This window comes from Vigna umbellata, chromosome 11 (genome assembly GCF_029865625.1).
Source record: "Vigna umbellata cultivar VRB3 chromosome 11, Vumbellata_1.0, whole genome shotgun sequence".
NCBI lineage: Eukaryota > Viridiplantae > Streptophyta > Magnoliopsida > Fabales > Fabaceae > Vigna > Vigna umbellata.
This window is the reverse complement of record NC_142175.1, coordinates 17,222,874-17,246,346: the sequence shown is the minus strand read 5'-3', so window position 1 is coordinate 17,246,346 and position 23,473 is coordinate 17,222,874. Positions and strand designations below refer to the sequence as shown.

Here is a 23,473-nt window from a genome sequence, read left to right as displayed (position 1 = left end):
TCTCTTAAAGGACAATATCCAAATTCTCCAAACACCTTTGGCAAGATTCTCCTAACACCGAAAAATCATCCATGAAGACTTCAATACACTTTTCTATGAGATCTGCGAAAATTGCCTGCATACACCTTTGAAATGTAGTTGGAGCATTACATAACCCAAATGACATCTTTCTGTAAGCGAATACACCAAATGGACACATGAATGTCGTCTTCTCCTGGTCTTTTGGATCTACCACAATTTGATTGTATCCAGAATATCCATCTAGAAAGCAATAAAATGCCTGACCTGCCAATCTTTCCAGCATCTGATCCATAAAAGGAAGGGGAAAATGATCCTTCCTAGTGGCCTTATTTAACTTCTTATAATCAATGCACATCTGTCACCTAGAAACTGTGCTAGTAGGAAATAGCTCATTCTTATCATTATAAATTATTGTCATCCCACCTTTCTTTGGCACTACCTGTACTGGACTCACCCATTCACTGTTAGAGATTGGATATATAATGCTAGCTTTCAGAAGCTTCAATACTTTTTTTCTAACCACCTCCTTCATCACAAGATTTAACCTTCTCTGTGGTTGAGCAACTGGTCTAGTCATCCTCCATAAATATTTTATGCATGCAGTAAGTTGGGCTTATACCTTTGAGATCTGAGATTGACCATGATGGAAGCAGCTTCACTCTTCAAGAATGAGCGGCTTCTGGGACTAGAGGTGGCAGCGGAATTGGAAAACACAGATGCAGTTGGAGGTGCACGGAAGGTGTTTGTGAAAATGTCTGGTGCGGTTTTTGGAGTGTGTAGGCTGAGGTTCTAGCTCAGACGGCCTTCCAAGAGGGAAGGAAGCTAGAGATAAGTGTGCTAAGAAGGCATAAGTCAGTGAACTTGAAGAAGAAGTGGCTGGAACCAATTCAACAGCATTTCTTTATACAATTCAAGTTAAGTTTTTACAATGAATCAAGCTCATTTTTATAGGTGCAGATGAGCTGGGAATCGTGCAAAGGAAGCTACTCAATTAACATGTGCTGATGGAGATGACCAACGTGGTTTGCATTCTTCATAAGAACAACATGTAACACGTGTAAAATGTGAAATGGTTGATGAAGAAACGTTGGCTGCTTGTGTTTTTGGTTGGGCACATGCTTTGCTGTTTGACATGGAAAATGTGGAAAATGTTGGCAGTTGGTTGTGTTCCATGTGGGAAATGTTCTTCAAAGGTTAGAAGCTACACGGCTGGCTTGGAAAATGCACTCTTCTTAGCTTCCTCTGTGCTCCCTTGATTGGCAAGCTTCCTAGGATGTGTACGCATGGTTTCCCCACCTTTATTGGTGACCTACAAAAGAAAGTAAAGGTATTTAGTTTAAAAGAGAATCTGTCTAAGACTTAGATAAGGAAAGAGTTTTGGAAATCTTTATTCTACTTCCCTTTCTTTAGTCTTAGTTGTAGTTGATACTTCTTTGAATGGGAAGTCCCTAAAGGGGTTGCCATCATTCCCTCCCTCTTTAAAAACGATTTGTCCTCAAATCGGGAAGAAAGAAAGAAGCACAACTTTGGTTTTTGTTTTCCTCCTGGATCAAAAATATATCTACAAAATATAGCAAAAATGAGTATGAAGAAGATGTAAATAAAGATAAGAAGGCAAAAGAAAAGTTTTGTATTTTTGAAAAATATTTTTTGAAAATAAGTCTTGGAAAAATGGAGAATTCCACAATCCCAAGTTATTTGATTTTTATCTTGAGTTACTTGTTTACACAAGGGTAATATTAACTCAAGTTTTGAATTGCCATATTTGGAAAATGATTGCACAGAATATGGGATGACAATTGATTTAAAAGAAAAATTAATAATGGAAGAGTGCACAATAATGGGAAAAGAAGTAAAGAATGAGAACCCTTCCCTTTTAGGTTCCATGGTAATGGTAAGAGTAGGAGTTGCCAGCATTAGCAAGAGCTCCTTCTTTTTACTTTCCTCTTCTTTCTTCTTTTCTTCCTCTTTTTTCTTCTTTTCTTCCTCTTTTTTCTTTTCTTCTTCTCTTCTCTCTCTTTTCTCTTTTTCTTCTCTTATCTCTTTTTCTTTTCTCTCTCTTTCTTCTGTCTCTCTTCTCTTCTTTCTCTCTTTCTTCTTGCCTTTGTTCCTCTTTTTGTCTCTCAACATCTCTTTTTAGTTTTAATTCTATTTGCTTAGCTTGCAGCTCCTTAAGGTTAATCTTAAATTCTAGTTCTCTAATAAGGAAACCATTGTCATTTAAGCTTTCAAGAAATGTTTTTCCATCTTTAATGTAAGCTCTTAATAATTGGAGGTTTCTCTTAATATGTGAAGGCACAAACTCTTTTCTCATGCAAGCTTTAAATTCAGACCAATCATGAATGGGAGATTTTCTACCTATCCTAACATGATATTGTCTCTCATCCTACCACTCTCTGGCATGCATTTCAAATCTAGATGTGTAGAGACTAAGGACATAAGATTCACTATTGCTAGAATGAAAATAGGATTCAGGTTTACTTTTTCTAGCAATAAATGGATGCATGTTATTTAATGTCCTTTTCCCAAGCTAGGTATGTTAAAGCCCCAATATCCACACCAAAGTATGGAATATTTGCCCTAGCTTGTTTATACAATTCATCCTCAATCTGATCAAATTCATGAAAGGAACAAGTCCTTCTTCTAGCTTCATCAAGTTTTCTTTTAATTTCTTTGAAACTAATGGATTGATCAAAACTAGAAGCCAAAGAGGACCTATATGAACAAGAAGACGGATAGGAAGTATAACAAGACATCAAAAACGTTTTTTAGATTTTTGTGAAGGACTTCTAGAAAGATTCTAGAGGTAAAATGAACCAAATAGCTCCCAGGAAGGAGAGGTGAGTCACAAATGGACAAGCTTAAGAACCTTGTCCTTCCTAGCCAGAATGTCTTTGGTTGTTTCTTACCTTAGTGTCTAGGCAGAAATCTTTCAAAACTTTTTAAATGTAAGAAAGCTATGAACCTAGAAACCAAAAGAAGGTTTATCTATATGAAACGCGCTCCTAAGTACCACGGAGACTTAAAACATAAAAGTCAACAAGCAATGTAAAGAAAAGCAAATGGAAATGAATGAGACACGCCCCTAAGTGAAAGTGCAAGTGACACTTGGAGCCACTTGACACACTTTCACACTAAGAAGTGGAAACTAACCTATTACAATGTTTGATGGTGCACTTGGAATTGCTTGAAAAGCATTTTTCCAAGTCACTTTAAGTTGAAAATGAACATAAAATATGGAAAGAAATTACAAAGGTTCCATGATACCAAGCCAAAATTACAAGTAAAAGTTTTACAAAAGTAGCAAAGCCAAGTGTGGCTGTTGTTTCACAAAGTGTTGGTCCAAAATCATGAGCAAAAAGGTGGTATGGTTGTTGAAACTGCTGCTGAAATTGGTGCTGGAACAACAAGAAAGAAGTGCACTCGGAGTCCAAGCTTGAAGCCCTTTTAAAACCTCATCCACTTCCTAAGATGCTATCCCCTTGGAGCAAGGAATCTGAGGTAAAATAGCTGCACCAATTCGTCACAGCACCCAAAACCAACACAAAACAGTCAACAAACCTTTACCAGCACATCTTCAACCATCCATACGGGTATTTAAGAGACTGGTCCGCCAATTGGAGCGCCATTCTAGTAGGTTTGAGTTCCAAACCTTCAATTATTTTGAACATAGAGAGCGACATTAAATTAATGCTAGCTCCTAAATCAATCAATGCTCTTCCAACTTCCAACTCTCTTATGGTACACAGAATGGTGAAGCGTCCTGGATCTTTAAACTTAGGAGGGAATAATTTTTGTATGATTGCACTGCAATTACCTTGCACTTCAATGGTCTCCTTTTCAATGTATTTTCTTTTCTTCGTGAGGAGCTCCTTCAAAAACTTTACATATAGAGGCATTTGTTACAATGCTTCAGAAAAAAGGTATAGTGATCTCAAGTTTCTTAAAAATCTCCATGAACCGCTCAAGCTGTTTTCTTTCTCCTTCTTTGAATAAGTCTTTGGATAAGGAAGGGGTTTTTCAACATGTTTTTCTTTTTTTCTCTCATCTACCTCTTCTTTCTTTTTTTCTCCCTCAGTTCTCTCTTTCCGCTCCATTACTTCTTTCTCAGTCACATTTTCTTTCTCTTTTCTGTCTATTTTTCTCTCATCTAACACTTTGCCACTTCTAGTAAAAATGGTCTTACACTCTTCCCTAAGATTACTTTTTGCATTCCTCTCACAACCCTCCATCTTGGTTACCAATTGCCCAATGTGCATCTTCATATTTTTAAACACAACCTCCATATTCTTACAATTAGATAAGCTCATTTTCATGAATTGCTGGAAGGTTTCCTCAAGCTTCGTGGTCTTCTCAGATGGAGTAGGTTGTCACTGCCATTGTTGTTGCTGCCACTGAACTAGTGAAACATTCTGTATTTCTTGTGGCAATAGAGAAAGTTTCTTTGTCACTTCTTCCAACTATTGAGTGATAATTTTATTTTGTGCAAGCAAAACATCTTGAAATGGTAATTTTAGAACTCCCTTTTGTTGAGGTAGAGCTCCTCTTTCACTATGCATCTTGTTATCATTAATAGCCATATTGTCAATAAATTCAAAAGCTTCCTCTAGAGTCTTACACTTAATATTACCTCCACTTGAGGCATCTAGCATCAATTTGGTTTGTGAACCTAGACCTCCAAGGAAAAGAATGACTACTATTTCTTCATCAAAGCCATGTGTGGGCGTCTTTCTCAGCAAACTCTTGTATCTATCCCACGCATGACCAAACGTCTCCTCCATACCTTGCTTGAAAGAGAAATTTCTTGCTTACCCTTGTTGATTTTTGACACTCAAGTCCTCTCTAAGGCTTGAGCGAAGGAAACAAACGCTCCTTGCCCAGGCGCCCCTTTTGGGGCACTTGAGCGCCAGAAGCACGAAGCTTGGGCGTCCTCTCTGAGGCTTAAGCGTAAGAAACCACCGCTCACCGCCCGGTCGCCACTTTTGGGGCGCTTGAGTGCCAGAAGCACAAAGCTTGGGTGTCCTCTTTGAGGCTTGAGCATAGAAGACCACCGCTCACCGCCCAAGCGCCCTAAGTGGGACGCTTGAGCGCCAGTGACACGGGCCTAGGCTTTATTTTTGTTCTGTCTTCGCTCTCTTTAAAGGACCCAAACGTCCTATGTTCGGTATCTCTGGTTGGAGTAGCACAACAACACACTCTTCCACTCTCTGAAGGCGGATTTGGATGCGGGAGCTTCCATCCTCTACTTTTAGGGTTTTGTTATCTCATGCTTTTCCATTATTCATCTAGTTTCATCATGTCTATGGTGAAGTAAACTCTATTTGTTGTTGGGGGATGATGTAACCTTGTGAACTCTCATCTATTGGAATTAATTCTTAATAGCATATGCTTTTTCCTTAATTGTTAGAGTAATTCATCTATGCTTATTACATGCTTTGTTTAACTCATTCATAGCGTGATGTATGAATTGCATGAGTGTTGGGAGGATCCTTACAATTCAGGTTCTTGTTGAATTACTCCCAAGATTAATATTTTTCAAAAATGAGGGTATGAGTCTTGGTCGTCTTAAAGCTATTGGTCTTCACATTTAATTACTAGGAATGCTAGGAATTGCATGAACTGGTGATTGAGGACAAGCTTATTTCGGTGAGGGATCGGGTTTAAGTGATTTAGCATTAATGCATAAAGAAGAATTCTTACATAAATGAGAGGAAAGTTGGTGAAATCTAACCCCAACAACATACTCATCTCATCTCATATTAAACAACATTCGTTCATCACTATGTTATTTTTCTATTGATCAAAATGCATTCATATTTAATTTTTTGTCTTTGCATTTGAAACCAATGATCTCGTTTTCTTTAAGTCTTAATTAATTGGGTTATCACACAACTGTCTAGTGTTGAGAGTCCTTTGGGACACGATACTTGGTCTTACCATTTTATATTACTTGTACGATTGGGTACACTTGTCAATTCATCAACAAGTTTTTGGCGCCGTTGCTGGGGACTCATGGTTTAAACTATTCTATTTGTGTGATTCTTGATTAACTTTAACTTTATTTTTATTTTTATTTTTATCTTTATTTTTAATTTGTGTGTAGTGTTATTTATTTTTTTTGCGCTAACAGTGTTTTCTAGGGTTTTATGTCTAGTTTATGCGGGATACAGTCAGGACTAGGAGCAACAAAAGTGTTGAACCTCTTCTTGGAGGACTTGAGACTAATAGAAAGCCTGAAGAAGTAGATTATCTAGAGAACCTTCTCTAGAGAGAATTTCACAGGCTTTACAATCCCATCAGGAAAGCATGGACAACAACAGTGGTAGGTGTACCTTGGCAAATTATGCAACAATTGTTGGTCCTCACCATTTTAACAACATTGCAAAGCCGAGGGTCAATGCCTGCGTTGATCCATCTAGTGAAGAGCAACTATTTCAATGGACTGTCACATGAAAGTCCATGTGAGCATTTGAAAACCTTTAATGAGATCTGTAACTGTGAAGCTGAATGGAGTTCCAGATGATGCTATTAGATTGAGCTTGTTTCCTTGCTCACTAGGAGGCAATGCTAAACTGTGGTTGAACTCTTTTCTTAAAAATAGCTTGACTGAGTGGAAAGATGTGGTTGCAAAGTTCTTAAACAAATACTTCCCACAGTCAAAGATCAACAAAGGGAAGCAAAAACATGGGATAGATACAAGAGCTTGCTGAGAAAGACACCTACTCATGGTTATGTGATTACTCAACTAATTAAGACTCTAAAGAACAAAATTTGGGGTTTTTTTTAATGCAAATGCAATAAAATAAACATGAATGCAATTTGATCAATTGAGGCTAAACACAAGAATGAATGGATGAAGTTGATAATATGAGATGAATATGTTGTTGGGGTTTAGATTTCACCTAGTCTACTCTCATGCATATATGAATTCATCTTCTTCATTAATGTTAATGTCACTAGTTCACAATGTCTTGTTTCCCTAGCAATTAATCATGCATTACACTTGCACAAAAGCTTAAAGGCAATTGATCCTCCTATTCCTATGTCTAGGTAATATTGCTTCCGGGAGAATTCCCCAGATCGTGATTTGTAAGATATCTCTCAATAAGAATCCTTGGGAGAGAAGAAGAGAGTTGTCACATCCCCAAATCATCCAACCCTAGGAGTACGAAATCTCCTGATACTTACAAATCATAAGATTTATGCCATACATGAATAAAACATCACAAGCATTTGAGTAAAGAAGACTATGTCTAGCAATTAATGAAAGAAGCATATATCAATAATAAGAACTAATTCAAATACAAGAGAGTTTGGAGGTTACATCTTTCCCAACAACAAATAAGGTTTCGTTCTCCATCTTCATCGAAGAACTAGATGAACAATGGAATAAGAGAATGCAAGAGATAGAAAAAACCCTAGAAAGAGAAAAGGAGAGCCATCACCATCTCCAAATCTACCCCGAAGGGGTGAAAAATGTGTTTCTGTGCTTAAGGCATCAAAAGATACAATCCCTAGGACGTGCAAGTCCTTAAATAGAACATAAAAATAACAGAAAATAGGTCCAAGCCCATAAAAGTAACAGAAAAAAGGTTCAAGCCCACGTCGTCGACACTCAGTGATAACAGTTGAAAAACTGTTATTTTTATACTTAAAATTGACTTAAATTACAACCTTTATGACTTAGAAATTAGCTTGAACTCATGATTTTGTTGAATTGTTGGAAATAACAAAGTTGGACAGGTTTTATGCTTGATTTCCTTGTTTTTGCAGGTTTTTAGATGAAATTGATGAAAGAAGTGAAAAAGGATAGAGATGGAATCAGAAAGTGACACAAAAAGTGAAAAATAGGAGAAAACGCAAGTACCGCTCAACGCCAATTACCGCTGAGCGGAACTCTCAAAGACCCGTTGGCACCGCCGAGGGGAGAAATGTCGCTGAGGGGAAGAATGGAGCACGCACTACTACCGTTGAGCAGCACTTTTCTAGGCTTGGGCCTACGTTTCTGTAATTTTTAGAATATTATATAAGCTTTAGGACATTCTAGGGTTTGTATCTTGGGCTGGGACGAAGCAAAAACGCACTCTTTCACCCCTTGGAGGAGGATTTTGGATCCTAAGGCTCCTTTCTCAACTTTCTAGGGTTTTATCCTTCACTTTTCCATTGTATTTCATTTAGTTTCACCATAAATATGGTGAACTAAAATTATTTTGTTGTTGGGGAATCAATGTAAATCTTTAGAAACTCTCTTGTATGGAATTTGTTCTTCAAGATCATTTTTATGATACATGCTTTCTTTATTAATAGTTAGGGTTTTTCCTCTTTGCTCAAAGCATGCATTGTTTAACTCATTCGATGTCATGATTATTGGTTTTGTCGATATGAACACATACGGGGAAATCTAGATCTGGGGAATCCCTCCCATTAGTATATTACCCACCTAGACATAGGAGTATGATAGTTGGTTGCCTTTAAGCTTCTGCTCACTATAATGCATGATTAATTGTGAGGGAGACAAGACATTGTAAGCTAATGATTATGATTAGGCTTTCTTCGCCGAGAAATTGGGTTTAAAGTAATTCAGAAAGTGGCATTAACATTAATGAAAAGAATGATGAATTCCTAAATATAAGAGAGTGGAAAGGATGAAATTGATAAACCCCAACAACATATTCATCCATATATTTCAATTCACATGTTTTGTTTCTTCTTGCCCATTGATCACCACATCCATACATATTTACTTTTCAGTCTTTTGCATTTGAAACTTACAACAATTTGTTCTTAAATCTTAATTAATCAATAAATTACATAACTGTCTAGGCCGTGAGTCTCTTGGGAAACGATACTTGGTCTTACCAGGATTATTACTTGATACGATTCGATTACACTTGCCGAGGGGTAAACACTCAGTGCCAAAATGGCGCTCAGCGGTAGCTGCGGCACTCAAAACTGGCGCTCAGCGCAACTTTTTCTGGACTCTGGTTGACTGCTTGACATTTTTGCATTCTGGTTGACTTTTTTGCACTCTGGTTGACTTTTCTACATTCTAGTTGACTTTTCTGCATTCCGGTTGACTTTTCTACATTCTAATTATTCGGTACTTTAACTCTTCTTTCAAATCATTCCAATAGCCTACAAAATCAAGGGAATCTAGCACAAAACCATTAAATTCACCTTCAACTCTCTTATTCACAAAACTAAAGCAAAAACATGAGTTCAAGCAAGCTTCTAAGTCAAAAAGGGTGTTTTTAATATCAAAATTAAGTATAAAAATAATGGTTTTTCAACCGTTATTATCACATGGGATAGATACAAGAGGTTGTTGAGAAAGACACCTACTCATGGTTTTGATGAAGCAATGGTAGTCATTCTCTTCCTTGTAGGTCTTGGTTCACAAACCAAATTGATGTTGGATGCCTCACCTGGAGGCAATATCAAATGCAAGACTCTAGAGGAAGCCTATGAATTAATTGACAACATGGCTACCAATGACAATGAGATGCACAGTGAAAGAGGATCTCCATCACAATCTAAGGGAGTTCTATAGTTATAGTCTTATGATGCCTTGCTTGCTCAAAATAAGATTATAACTCAACAATTAGAGGTCTTGACAAAGAAGGTTTCTCAGCCACCAAAGGAGTGCTAGAATGTCTTACAGGTTCAACAACAACTTTGTGAACTATGTGGTGGTGATCATATTAATGGTTAGTGTGTTGTGCTTGAGAATCTCAATGAAGAAGTTAATTACATGGGCAACTAGTTTCATCCTAACAATTACAATCAAGGGTGGAAATCTCATCCAAGCATGGGACAAAGTCAATTTGGGCAAACTGGTGGAAAAATCAATAGACCACCACAGCAACAACAACAACAGTCGCAACAATAACCCTCTCTACCTGACAGAACTACAAAGCTTGAGGAGACTCTCCAACAATTCGTGCAAGCAACTCTCTCCAATCAAAAAAGAACTAAAGCTACTATAAGGAATCTGGAAATGCAGGTTGGTCAAATGGCCAAGAAGTTGGAAGAAATACCTATAAAAATATTTGGGGCTAATACTGAAGTTAACCCCAAGGAAGAATGCAAGGTTATTGTGAGCATGAAAGATGAGAGGGAGAAAAAGAAAGAAGTAGAGAGAAAAGAAAAAGTTGAGTTAAAAAAGAGAAAAGAAAAAGAAGAGAGAAAAGAAAAGGAAGAGATTGAGAGAAGAAAAGAAAAGAATGAGAAAAATCTTCATCACCCTAAAGAGTGTTCCAGAAAAGAAAAAGAGATGAAATTAGGGTGCTTTGAAGAAATTTTCAGAAAATTGGGGATTAGAATTCTTGTGACTGAAGTAATGCAACAAATTCCTGAATATGCTAAGTTTTTGAAGAAACTCCTCAAAAGAAAGAAATATCTAGAGGAGGAAACAATAAAGGTACAAGGAGACTGTAGTGTGATCTTGTAGAAGGCACCTCCTCTTAAAGTTAAAGATCCAGGAAGTTTCACAATTCCTTGCACTATCAGGAGCCATAAAATAGGGAAAGCCCTAATTGATTTAGGGTCCAGTACCAATTTGATGCCCTTATCTGTTCTTGAAAAGATTGGTCGTCTGGAAGTATAACCTGCAAGGATAACTTTGTTTATGAAGGATGGATCCACCAAAAAACTCTATGGTGTGGTGGAAGATGTGATTGTTCAAACTGACAACCTCAGATTCTTGGTAAACATTATAGTAATGAAGATGGAGGAAGATTTGGATATCCCTATTATTCTTGGAAGGCCATTCATGAAAACGGCCAAGGTGATCATCAATGTTGATGATGGAACTATAGCAACCCAATGTTTTACAAACTTTTATTTTGTTTATTGTTCTTTAGTTTGGATTTTTGTCCTTTGAATTTTGTTTCTATTTATTTTGTGTTTGTTTGTTCTCACTGTACATAGTCTATAATAACTGAATGTTTGAGGGGTGGAGAAAGATTAATTGTTTGATTTGAGTGTTGTTGTGAGGGCTAGGGAAAAGAAACTTGAAAATTCTAAGTTGAATATGAGAATCCAAGGCCAGGAATACCCAAAACAAGCCATAAAGCTAAGGTAGGAAAGTGCCGCTCGACGCTTGAGCGCTCCCTGAGGGGCGCCCGGGCGGCGCGACTGTAGAGGTGGGTTTTAAGTGAGGGCTCAAGCAGGATTTCAGCCCACTTCTTCTTTCTACACCCTAGGGTTTTGCCCAAGCCCCAATTCTCATATTTCCTTCACCCTAGCCTCCTTAAACACTTCTCCTAAGTTCTCTCCTCACTTTTCCCCTCATTCCTCCACCAAGAACCCTATTTCTCACTATTTTGCACCATTCAACCATTCAAGTTTGGGGTTTTGGAGTGTGTGACTGCTAGGAGTTCAGATTTCTACCATTTGTTTGAGCATCATCCACTAATTCTTTGCCTCCAACCAAGTAAGTCATGTCATCTAGTGTTCTAAGCTCTTAAAATTTTGATTTTTGAAGAATATTGATGAAAAATTTTGATTTTTGATGATTGGTATTGTCTATGCATGGTTTACCACTGTTTGGACTGATTAAATTGTTCTAATTGTGGTTCAGACTGAGTTGAAACTGATTTGGAAAGTGAAAAATGCAGCAAAGCCACGCTTGAATGCACCACGCGCCGCTCAAGTATACGTAGTGTTGAGGGATCTCTGTTTGGCCCTTAGCCTGAATAAGAAGAGTTGTTGATTTTTTTTTTGGGACTAATTCTTAATGAGTTATGTGTTTGTTTTGTGAATCTTTTTATGCAGGAATGGCCTCCTCTTCCGGAAAAAGGTTTAGGTAACAAAGACAAGGGAACCAAGAGGAAGGAGAAGGAGCAGTTCTACTCAAATAAATTCAAAACTCCAGCCCATGAAAGACACTTCCCATTTGTGGAAGGAAGGAGACTGTTGAGGGAGAGGAAGGTGGCCAACATACCATCCTTGGATCCTTAATTTGAAAGGGAGCCAAACAACAGAGATTGGGGTCACCTGGCAACCTACCCCTCTCCCGCCAATGTTGACATCACCAAAGAATTCTACACAAATTCAAAAGCATTGGGGGCAGAGGATGAGACATACTTTAGCTACGTAAGGGCTAAGAGGGTTGTCTTTGATGCTGACACTATTAACTGCTTTCTTGGTACAAACTAGGAGGGGGAGCAATGTCAGTTTGTCATGTCCATGATGGAAGGAGTGGATGATAACAATTGAAAAACTAATATTTTTATACAAATTGCCTTAAAGACAACCTTTATGACTTAGAAACTAGCTTGGAATCATGCTTTTGTTTATGTTTTCGAAATAAGAGTTGGATGGGTTTTATGCTTGGTTTCCTTTTTTTTGTAGGTTTTAAGATCAATTGGATGAAAGAAGTGAAGTAGGTGGAAGTTGGAATCACAAAAGAAAGTGAAAAGTGCACAAAAAGAGAAGACACGATTACCACTCAGCGGAAATTACCGCTGAGCGGCGTTCTTAATCCCACAGCAACCGTTGAGGGGAAAACGCAGCTGAACGCCAATCTGAAGTGTTGCACTTACTACTGAGCGGTAAAAACCGCTGAGCGCCATTTTTATGGGCCTTGGGCCACTTTTCTGTAATTTTTAGAATACTATATAAGGTCTTAGTCGACCTAGGTCAGTCATCGTTGATTGGAACGAAGCAGAAACACACTTTGTCACCCCTTTGAGGAGGATTTTGGATGCTCAAGCTCCACTCTTCAAATTCTAAGGTTCTATCTTAAATTATTTCATTGTTTTTCATCTAGTTTCACCATGAATATGGTGAACTAAACCTTTATTGTTGTTGGGGAATCAATGTAATCCTGTGAAACTCTGATGTATTGAATTTGTTCTTTAGAATATATGCTTTCTTTCATTAATTGTTAGGGTTTTCCCTCTTTGCTTAATGCATGCTTTGCTTAACTCATTCTATTGCATGATTATTGATTTTGTCGATATGGACACATACGGGGAAATCTAGATCTGGGGAATTTCTCCCAATAGTAGTATAAACCTAGACATAGGAATATGATGGTTGGTTGCCTTTAAGCTTCTGTGCTTTGTAATGCATGAATAATTGCTAGGGAGAGAAGACATTGTGAACTAGTGCTTATGATTAGGCTTTCTTCGCTGAGACATCGAGTTTAATGTAATTTAGAAAGTGGCATTAATATTATGAAGAAAGATGAATTCTTGAGTACATAAGAGTGGATAGGATGAAATTGATAAACCCCAACAACATATTCATTCATATATTTCAAACCACGTGTTTTGTTTCTTCTTTCCATTGATCAATACATGCATTCATATTTACTTTTTAGTATTTTGCATTTAAACCTACAAGAATTTGGTCGCAAGTCTTAGATAATCAACAAATCACATAATTGTCTAGGACGTGAGTCCTTTGGGAGAACGATACTTGGTCTTACCAGTTTTATTACTTGATACGATTCAGTTACACTTGTTGAGGGTATAACAAGTTTTTGGCGCCGTTGTCGAGGACTCGTGGTTTAACTAGTCTATTTGTGTGATTATTGATTAACTTTGACTTGATTTGTATTTTTTTTCATTTATCTTTTTACCTTTGTATTTGTAAGTTTATCTTTTTGTTTTTTTTTTTATCTTTTTGTCTTTTTGATTTTAATTGTTTTATCTTTCTATCTTTCTATCTTTTATCTTTTTATTTACCTTTTCTATCTTTTTGTGCTAACAATTGTTTCTAGGAACTTGTCTTCTTGTGTATTGAGGAAGCAATTCGGACTAGAAGCAAGAAAAATTCAGAACCTCTTCTTGAAGGCTTGGACGAGAGTAGACAGAGGAGAAGAATCCGTACATCTAGAGAACTATTTCCTCGTCCATAAAGACTTTTACAACCTTCACTACAAAGCACTAGTGCAAAAACAGCGTATTACGTCGTTTATTTTTGGCTTTTAACGACGAATTAGAGACTGACGTCACAGCGGGTGACGTAACTTTTACGTCAAAGATTATAAAATGATGTTAATAGGACAATTTCACATCGATTATATCAATATTTGACGTAAACCTAACGTCGACATTATGCAATGACGTCAGGTTACGTCCGTTAGTAAAGAGATTGACGTTCAATATTTGAATAAATATTTATATTTATAGTAAGATTTTTCGTCTTATGTAGTAGGGAATGGACGTAAACTTAACGTCCATGCGGTTGATAAAGGACGTAATTTTCACGTCGACGTTTAGAGAAGACGTCAATTTTTGAGTAATATTTGAATAAATATTTATATTTAAAGCAATATTTGAAAGCCTAAGGGGATGGACGTAAGGTTAACGTCAAAGTTTTCTATATGGGACGTTACTGTCGATGTTTGAACGTCAAATGGTGTATACTTGACATTACCTTCAGTGTTTTTTTTTTTTGGATTTGATTCGGTTTAGCTCATTCAACTAAACCTGAAATACAGAAACCAGTTTTCCAATTCATATATATTCACAGAATTAATTAATTTAAACCATGCTATCATCAATTCATCAATTGCAATTAAATAGTAAAACTAAAAGACGCTGATGCTATCATCAAAACTTTAAAGAACCCAGTTTTCGATTCATCTATTCACAGTATTCATCTATTCACAATAATCTATTAACATTTTAAAAGCTGCACAAGTAAGCAAATGATACTATCACAAAAGGAAAAACCTAAAGCTATATAGCTATGTAAAATGTTTATTCAAATATCGTGCCCAATCCTCCCTTATCGTCGTTATTACTGAAGTGGACAATGGAGAGGTAGTGTTGAACCGTTGCATCATCAAGGAAACTTTAATATATTATATTTATTTTAATGTCAAAAGTTTATTGATATTTCTAAGATTTTCAAATGTAAATTTTTACCTCAGTCCATTCACCTCTGATTTCTGCTCGGATGATTGCCTTCATCCATGACATGATGTAGTAGCCACATGCCCAGGAATCATTCTGCTTATTACACTAAACATGTGAAAGAACTTAGTCAAATGTAATGGTTTAAATTTGACTACGAATATTAAAGGTTAAAGATAAACGAATTCCAACCTTAGGATATATAATTTCAAGTTGTTTTCCTCTGGTCCTAGTCACAACTCTAAACAAATTTGAAACATTAGAAACATAAGTTAATATATTAATATCATAATGAATTGATAAGAATGAAAGTAATACTTACGTATCAAGGACTTCAACTCCGCTTTAATCTTCCTATGAGGAGAGCAAAACCATACAACTTGTGCTTTTTTTGGAATGATCACCATGAGTTGCCAATGGCCCCTGTCATGTATCAATAACTAGTGAGTTAGTTTATTGATTAAAATTTGATAAAAGTTGACAATATTGGGAAACACATACGCATCAATGTATGGCGCGATATATATCTCTCTGTTAGACTCAACCATCCATGTTTGAATATATGATTTTCTAGAATCTAATGTGTTTCTAGATGATTGAATGGTCTGAGGTTCAAGAAAGCAATAAACTGACGCTCGACCTGATTCAACTACGATAGTGTCCATGTACCTGTAAGAATAAAGTTAAGTATATTTATTAAAAAGTAATAATACTAATATACAAATTGGAAAATAACAACTAAAAACTTACATGCACCATAGTTGTATGCATGAAATGTTGAGCATTTTTTCTCCACCAATGATCTCATAAGCATCATAAAAATTAATATACAATGGAACATGGCACTTGAGGCCAAATGTTCTTAACTCCCACAACATCTCTACCAGTCCTTTTGTCAACTTATTTAATCTGGAGGTCAATATGGATATAGCATCATGGTCTTCTGCTTCCTCACGAGCCTCATTCATAGGTTGAGCAATTGGTTGTTTCTTAGGACGATAGACCTACAACTCACATTTACAAAAGTTAGGAATCGTTTAATTATAACTTGAAGATTTAAGATAATAAAAAGAAGAATATAATACCGCTAGTGGGCCAAAATATGGCATGATCAGCCTTAGGCCAAGCTATGAATGTGCCTAAGGCCTCCCCTACGAATTGGATTTCAGATGTAGGCAATGGCACTCGAGCTTGGGCATCTCTTGGATCATCAATCATTACCCGCCCATGAGTAGGACATAAAGGAGCACCATGAATGGTCTGGCCTCCTACAATCTGTCGTCCCACGACCACTACGTGCGGAGGATCCTCATCAATCAAAAACTCATACTGAATATTGTAATCAATACGATCTGTAGGGTCGTCCTCCTACTGTGACTATTGTTGTGTTCTTGTTGTTGTTGTTGTTGTTGTTGCTCTTGTTGGGTGATCATCGCAAGTCTTTCTTCGAGCATTCTGAAGCGTTCACCCATGCTTTCCTCTAATTCAACTTGAACCTGTTGCCTGATGCTACTAACCATTTCTTGAGTCACGACTTCTGTGCTTCTTGGTTTAGGGCCAAAGTAGTCCCTCAATCCAACAGCTCCTCCAACATCATGCACACGACTTGGATGGTCTAGCCAGCCTGTGGCTGCTACTAGGAGGTCCTCCCTACCTTATGCGACAAATGTGCCTTGACTCTGTTGGTCAACCAAGTCATCCTGCATATCATAATGAAGCTAGACACATTAAAAAGTTTGTTACATAATTTTTTATGAACTATGGTAATCAGTTAAAAGTTTCTACTTAAAATTTCTCTAGGATATCTCCTGAGTAGACTGGGATGTAAACTAGCCATTGGACTTTTTCCGTGCAGCCTTCCACAATTCATGTCTGGCTGGTGGAGGTGCGAGATCAGGTGACTCAAGACCTAACTCATCAGCGCGATGTTTTCTCATCTTTTTCTCTAATAACGCATAACCACCACGTGACAGTACGTGTGGTGTATCATTAAGCTTCTGCCTCTGTTGGGAGGCTATCCTTTTCACCTATGAAAAAATGAAAATCATTAAGCATAAATCACAAATTAACATCTTATGTGACTAGAGCAAAATATTAAAAAACATACCTACCACTCAGGAGTAAGTCTAGATTCTTTAAACTGCACCCACTCTTCCTCAATTATTTTATATTTTGTACAAGGAGTGTCGTTCTATTTAGAGCCAAAGATGTATTAACATGTCATTCTCGTCTTGAAGTCCCTCCACCAGACTTCAATGTGGGATAAAATCTTCTTCCTTATACTCTGATCATTAGGGATATTCCAATTTTCCTATTAAAAACAAAATTAACCTTAAAGCATGATCAACAAAAATAAGTCAATGATGGAAGTAAAACATCTTAAACATACCAAAATATCCTGCCATAGTAGATTTTTGTCAACCTGTGGGACATCATCCCAACAGGTAGTGACAATAGGGACATGTGCTTTTGCCATCACGCCCAAGTAACTTTTGAACGATGTTGCATGTGCCCCAATAGGCACAAATGTTCGGGGATCAAAGTCCACCGTCATTGGTTTCTCATTAACCCGACGGGATGTGACATCAGGCATCCGAGTCACAGATCTACCCCCTCCTCTTGTCGGACCTGATCTAGAGCTCGTCATACCTGTTTACAAAGTGTTAGTACATTATATTTAGAACAAACAAAATAAATAAATTGTACAAGTAATTAAAACAATTCTAAGACACCTATTTATCCCATATGCCTTCGTTGTGATCACATCGAGTTGCATGTATTTCATCGGGTACATCATTGACCTTATTTTCAATGGTTGTTGATGAGAAGGAGCTTGTCTCAATTATATCTAGAGAGTCTTCATCATCAGTTGTGTGCATGGCTCTATCTTCCAATACCACTGACCATTTATGATTCATTGGATCAGTTACATAGAATATTTGTCTTGCTTGACTAGCCATAATAAATGGTTCATCCGTGTAACTCATTTTGTTAAGATCCACCAAAGTGAATCCGAGGTCTTCTGTCACCACACCAGAATTATTGTCAACCCATTTACACTTGAAAACTGAAACTCTAAAAGTGACATAATCAATTTCCCAAATTTCTTGTATTATTCCAAAATAACTTATTGATGCTGTAATTGGATTCTTATCCTTGGAACTTGAAAAGTGTACAGCCTCAGCTTGTAGGGTAACTCTACCATTTTGAACTCTACTTTTATCATCTTCCTCCTTTGAATAGAACACGTAATTGTTTATGTAATAGCCGCCGAAAGTGATCACATCAGTGTTAGGTCCACGAGCTAGTCTCAATAGATTTTCAGAAACATTTGGAGTCGCATAAATCTTTTTCTTAAACCAAGCTAAAAAGGATTTGTTATGTTCATTAAGTGTCCACTTTTCACTCATACGTGGATGTGTTGACTTAATTTCATCAATGTGTTGTGAAATGTAAGGAATAACATCCACTGTGTTGTTTAAAATGTAAAATGTGCTTGATTAACATCTTTTCCACTAACACTTTCAATCCTTACTCCTCGAACTCCCTTTCCTTCACATATGTTCTCATGTATTTTCTTTGGAAGTCCTATTTGGGTCACAACTTGGCATACAACTTGAGCATAATTCAATGGCTTCCTCTGCAATGTAGCGCTCTATAATCGAAGCTTCCGGTCTCAATTGATTCTTAACATATCCCTTTAAGATCTTCATGTATCTTTCAACCGGGTACATCCACCTCAAGAAAACTGGCCCGCATATTCTAATCTCTCTCACTAGATGGACAATCCAATGAACCATGATATCAAAAATGATGGTGGGAAATACATTTCCAATTGGCACAATAGTCTGATGGCCTCATTTTTCAAATCATCTAATTGTCGAGGATCAACAACTTTCTTAATGGCATTGAAAAACAAACTCAAACGTGTGAAAATACCTCTAACAGAGGCAGGTAATATGGCTCGAATAGCTACTGTTGTTGCATTAAGACATGACAATCGTGAAACTTTAAACCAACCAACTTCAAATCTTTCATAGAAAGAAGGCTACTAATATTCGACGAATAACCTTGTGGAACCTTCACACTATGTAAACATTGACAAATTTTTTTTTCTTTTTTTGAAAGAGTGTGACAAGCTAGAGGAAGATAGGTGCGTCTTCCTATGGATTACGGATGTAACTCAGAACGAATTCCCATGTCAACCAAGTCTTGTCGTGCTTTCACTCCATCTTTTGTCTTTCCTTTAACGTTTAGTAAAGTCCCAACAACATTATCACATACATTTTTTCAACATGCATCACGTCTATGCAGTGTCGCACATCAAGTTTACACCAATATGGAAGATAAAAGAATATTGATCGCTTTTTCCAAATGTTTTTCTCAATGGTCTTCTTTTTATGTTTTCCGAAGACAACATCAATGTTCCTCACCTGGTCGTATACTTCTTCCCCGTTACGTGGTCTACACACTACATCATCCTTAGGACTTCAATTAAATGCTTTTTTTAATCTACGGTAAGGGTGATTTCGAGGAAGGAATCTTCGGTGTCTTGTGTACACAGTTTTCTGCCCATGCTTCAGTTGAAGATAGCTAGTATTTTCTTCACAAATCGGACACGCAAAATGACCTTTAACACTGTAACCACTCAAGTTCCCATATGCTGGGAAATCATTTATGGTTCAAAACAACATTGCACGCAGACGAAAGTTTTTTTCTGAATATGAATCGAAGACCTCGATGCCCTCTTCCCACAACATTTTTAAATCGTCAATTAACGGTTTGAGATAAACATCAATGTCATTTCCAGATTGTCTAGGACTCAATATCATCATAGACAACATCATGTATTTTCTCTTCATGCACAACATAAGAGATAGATTGTAAATCATCAAAATAAGTGGCCATGAACTATGTTTGCTACTTAAGTTGCCATAAGGATTCATACCATCGGTAGCTAGTACAAGTCTTAAGTTTCTCAGCTCTGCACTAAATTCGGGAAATGTGCCATCAATGTTCTTCCATTGTGGGGAATCAATTGGGTGTCGAAGAAGATTATCACATTTTCTTCCGTCAACGTGCCACATAAGATTCTTCGCATCTTCTTTAACAGAAAACAATCGTTTCAACCTAGATACTATAGGTAAATACCACATGACCTTAGCCAGTGGACCTTCATTGTGTTCATCGTTATTTCTATCAAGTTTCTTCTTAAATCGTGACGAACCATACGTTGGACACACCTTCATTGAAACATATTGATCTTTATATAATACACAATCATTGGGACATGCATGTATCTTTTGGTATTCCAAACCCATTGGACATAGAATTTTCTTCGCGTTGTAATTACGGATAGGTAACGTGTTATTTTCTGGTAGCATCTCCTTCAGCAACTCCAACAATTTCGTGAAACTTTTATCAGTCCATCCATTTCTTGCTTTCAAACAAAACAATTTCAAAGTAGCCGATAACCTTGTAAAATTGATGCATCCTGGATACAACTCTTTCTCTGAATTGTTCTTAAGATCATCGTATAAATGAGCTCTTCCAAAATTTTCTTCGCCAACGTCACGTACCATTTCATCTAAATGATCACTCATCCATTCGTCGACGTAATCTGAACCTCTTAATGTTGTTGGCTTATATAATACTTTCCCATGCCAATTCCAAACTGTATAACTTCTCATTATTCCATAGATGAACAGATGATCACGAATGTTGTCCAAGTCTTCATATACTTGATTGAGACAACGAACACAAGGGCAAAAATATGCCCCGTTCACTGGTTTTGCGTGTTCTTTAACATATTCTTTGAACTTAGAAACCCCTCGCTCATACTCTTCTCTAATACGAAGCTGATGAATCCAGCTTCGATCCATACTACTACACTGAACGAAAAGAATCGACGGAAAAAAAAACTAACTTACGTAGAGAAACAAAAATAAATACCTATCATACATTGAAGGAAAAAAATAAAGAATCATAGTATACGTACACAAACACAAATATCTATCGTTATACATATATCATACGTCCATAATCGACAAACACAAACACATATATCATACGTAAGAGATATTGAAGGAAAAAAAAACTTGAAATGGTGTCACTTGAGAAGATGACGAAGTTCGCTGATAACGAACGAACACAAATATCAAACGTTGAAGAAAAAAAAAACTATCATAGTATAGTTATACATATAGATATCCACATCCAGAATCGACAAACACAACTCAAACATGAGCACATACATCCGTAAGAGTATTTTAAGAAAAAAAAAACATACTTCAAATGGTGTCACTAGAGAAGATGACAAAGTTCGTTGACCCCGTATGAAAAATAGCCTAAAGATAAATGAAAAATAATCGGTCAACCTTAGAAATGAGAACCAAATGACATTACAAAGACAGAAACAACTTAAAAATAACCTTCTTTCTTTATCGTAGTCGTCCACCAAGAAGAAAGTTCAAATAGAAATGGAACCGTGAAAAATAGTGAGACTATGTTATGTTTTTACACTGAATAAATAAATTTCAAGTCGAATACAATAAAAATTTGACGTTATGTTTAAAAACAACGTCGAAGTCCCAAATCATTCGATGTTTTCTTTTAAAGCAACGCGCCTTTTTTTATTAATTTTTTCTTATAAATTTCAAAGGTTACGTCGAATTTGAAGGGGCTTAGACGTAGTATTGGAAGCCAAAAGTTTCTACCTTTTTAATTCTTTTTAGTTTTTTCTTTTAAACACGAGAGCATTAATAGAACGTTGAAGGCTATCGGGCTGGGACGTGAAGGGAATTGAAGTACTTGGGAGCATTAATTGTGTGCTTAATAGAACGACGTATTCGATGGGGCTTCAACGTTTTTTCTTCCGCCAATAGCAAAATGTGGCGCTCTTATGATTCTTTTTTCTTCAAATCAGACATGAAATTTTTTCTTTTTACCTTCCTTCATCGATTCAAGTTAGTAGTGTACTGACATTTGCACTTTTAAACCAGTGATCAGTTTTTTATCAATATCAGAATTGCATAATCTTCTCTTCTAAACTAGATTGAGGGTTAGTTCACATAACAATGCAATTAACATTCACAATTCACATATCGTTTACTGAAATAAATCTTCATTTCCTTTCAAAATAAAACCGAAGGAGTACATTAAACCAGAGGTGACTTAATACCATGATTACTAAATATAAAAAATAAAACCACATAGAAAAGTAGTCCCTATTCTTACGAAGAAGATTCCATTCAATCTTCATTAGTTGACTCATCATCAAAATCTTCAGTTTCAAAGCCAATGTCATTCTTGTTTCCCTTCTTCTCCCATCTGAAAAGAGTATCTTCAACTCTCTCATCCCTTTCAGACTTCTTCCTAAATTGATCAACATTATATTTCTCAAAATCAGTTTGTGGAATGAAGGCAGTATGATCTGCAGCAGGAGTAGGTGTACTTCCAACAGTTAGCTCATCTTTGAAGAACCATCCATTGACAGTCCTTTCCAGCCACATAGAACACAGACTTAGTATACCAATTTTTTGTGACTTGTTGCACACAAGTCTGTCTTCTTGAGATACATCTACTCCTTGGAGTATCAACACCTGGCTGATAAATACTCCATATGGCAATTTGTGTGCATAATTATGACCTACAGCGATCATACGATCTTTTAGTACCGCAACCCAGTTGGTTGGGATTCTAGTCTTGATAGCATTCAACAGAAATACATCTTCTGTTGACATTCTGTCCTCGACAAATCTTCCAGGCAGTAGTAGCCAAGTCAAGACATCAACAATCAGTTTCTCCTCCTTGTTTAAGCCATCATGTACGTACTGCTTATCAACCTTGTACCTTCCTGGATATCTTAAGCAGTTTACATATATAGCTCTCTTTGTTAAAAATCAGTTTGACTCAGAATCACGGATATGAGAATCCAAACCTTTACCTTTCAGTCCAGCAATATGTGACCAAACATTATCGTCAATAGTAATGTTAACACCTTTGACCCTTGAGTGAATGACCTCATTTACAACCCTCAGGTTTGTGTAGAAAACCTCTACCAAATCTGGATAGCAATCTCCTTTCATCTGGTCAAAATTAGTAAGCCCTTGATATGCAATCCATTCTTGAAAAAGGAACCCTTCTTTCTTGAACAATTGCAGGTCCAGATACTTGTGAGGAACTACATATTTTATAACTCTCCAGAATAAAAACTTTCCTCGGATCTCGTCATCACTTATCCATCCAGATGGGTTTGCGTTTCTTGTAACCCAGGCAACATTCTCTTTTCTTCTAGATGATGATGATGAAGAAGCCATGTCTGGATAGAATTCTTGGAACGTCTTTCACAATCTAGTAGTTTTTAACTTCTAAACTTTGAAGCTTAAAATATACAATAGTTACGTCCAATTTTACTAGGCTTTGACGTACTAATTGTCAGCCAAAAGACAAAAGTTTGACAAAAGACAAAGGATACGTCCTATTCTGCAGATATATGACGTTTTCCTCTTCATTCCTCGCGCCTCTTTTTTCCTTTTTAAAACCTCTCATAACCTCTTAGTACCATTATATTTTAATATAAG

At 36.8% G+C, this 23,473-nt stretch overlaps 1 protein-coding gene and 1 pseudogene across 1 annotated transcript; both read right to left on the bottom strand.

The window, feature by feature from the left end:
* Positions 1-14,456: 14,456 nt before the first annotated feature.
* Positions 14,457-15,556, bottom strand: LOC148191057 (uncharacterized). Its single transcript, XM_088101268.1, has 5 exons — positions 15,393-15,556; positions 15,225-15,314; positions 15,084-15,132; positions 14,904-14,999; positions 14,457-14,462 (listed from the first exon to the last, which is right to left on the bottom strand). Exons 1-5 carry the CDS (start codon positions 15,554-15,556, stop codon positions 14,457-14,459), a joined length of 405 nt encoding a protein of 134 aa, XP_087957394.1.
* An 81-nt stretch (positions 15,557-15,637) lies between these two features.
* Positions 15,638-20,773, bottom strand: LOC148191056 (uncharacterized; annotated as a pseudogene).
* Positions 20,774-23,473: the final 2,700 nt, after the last annotated feature.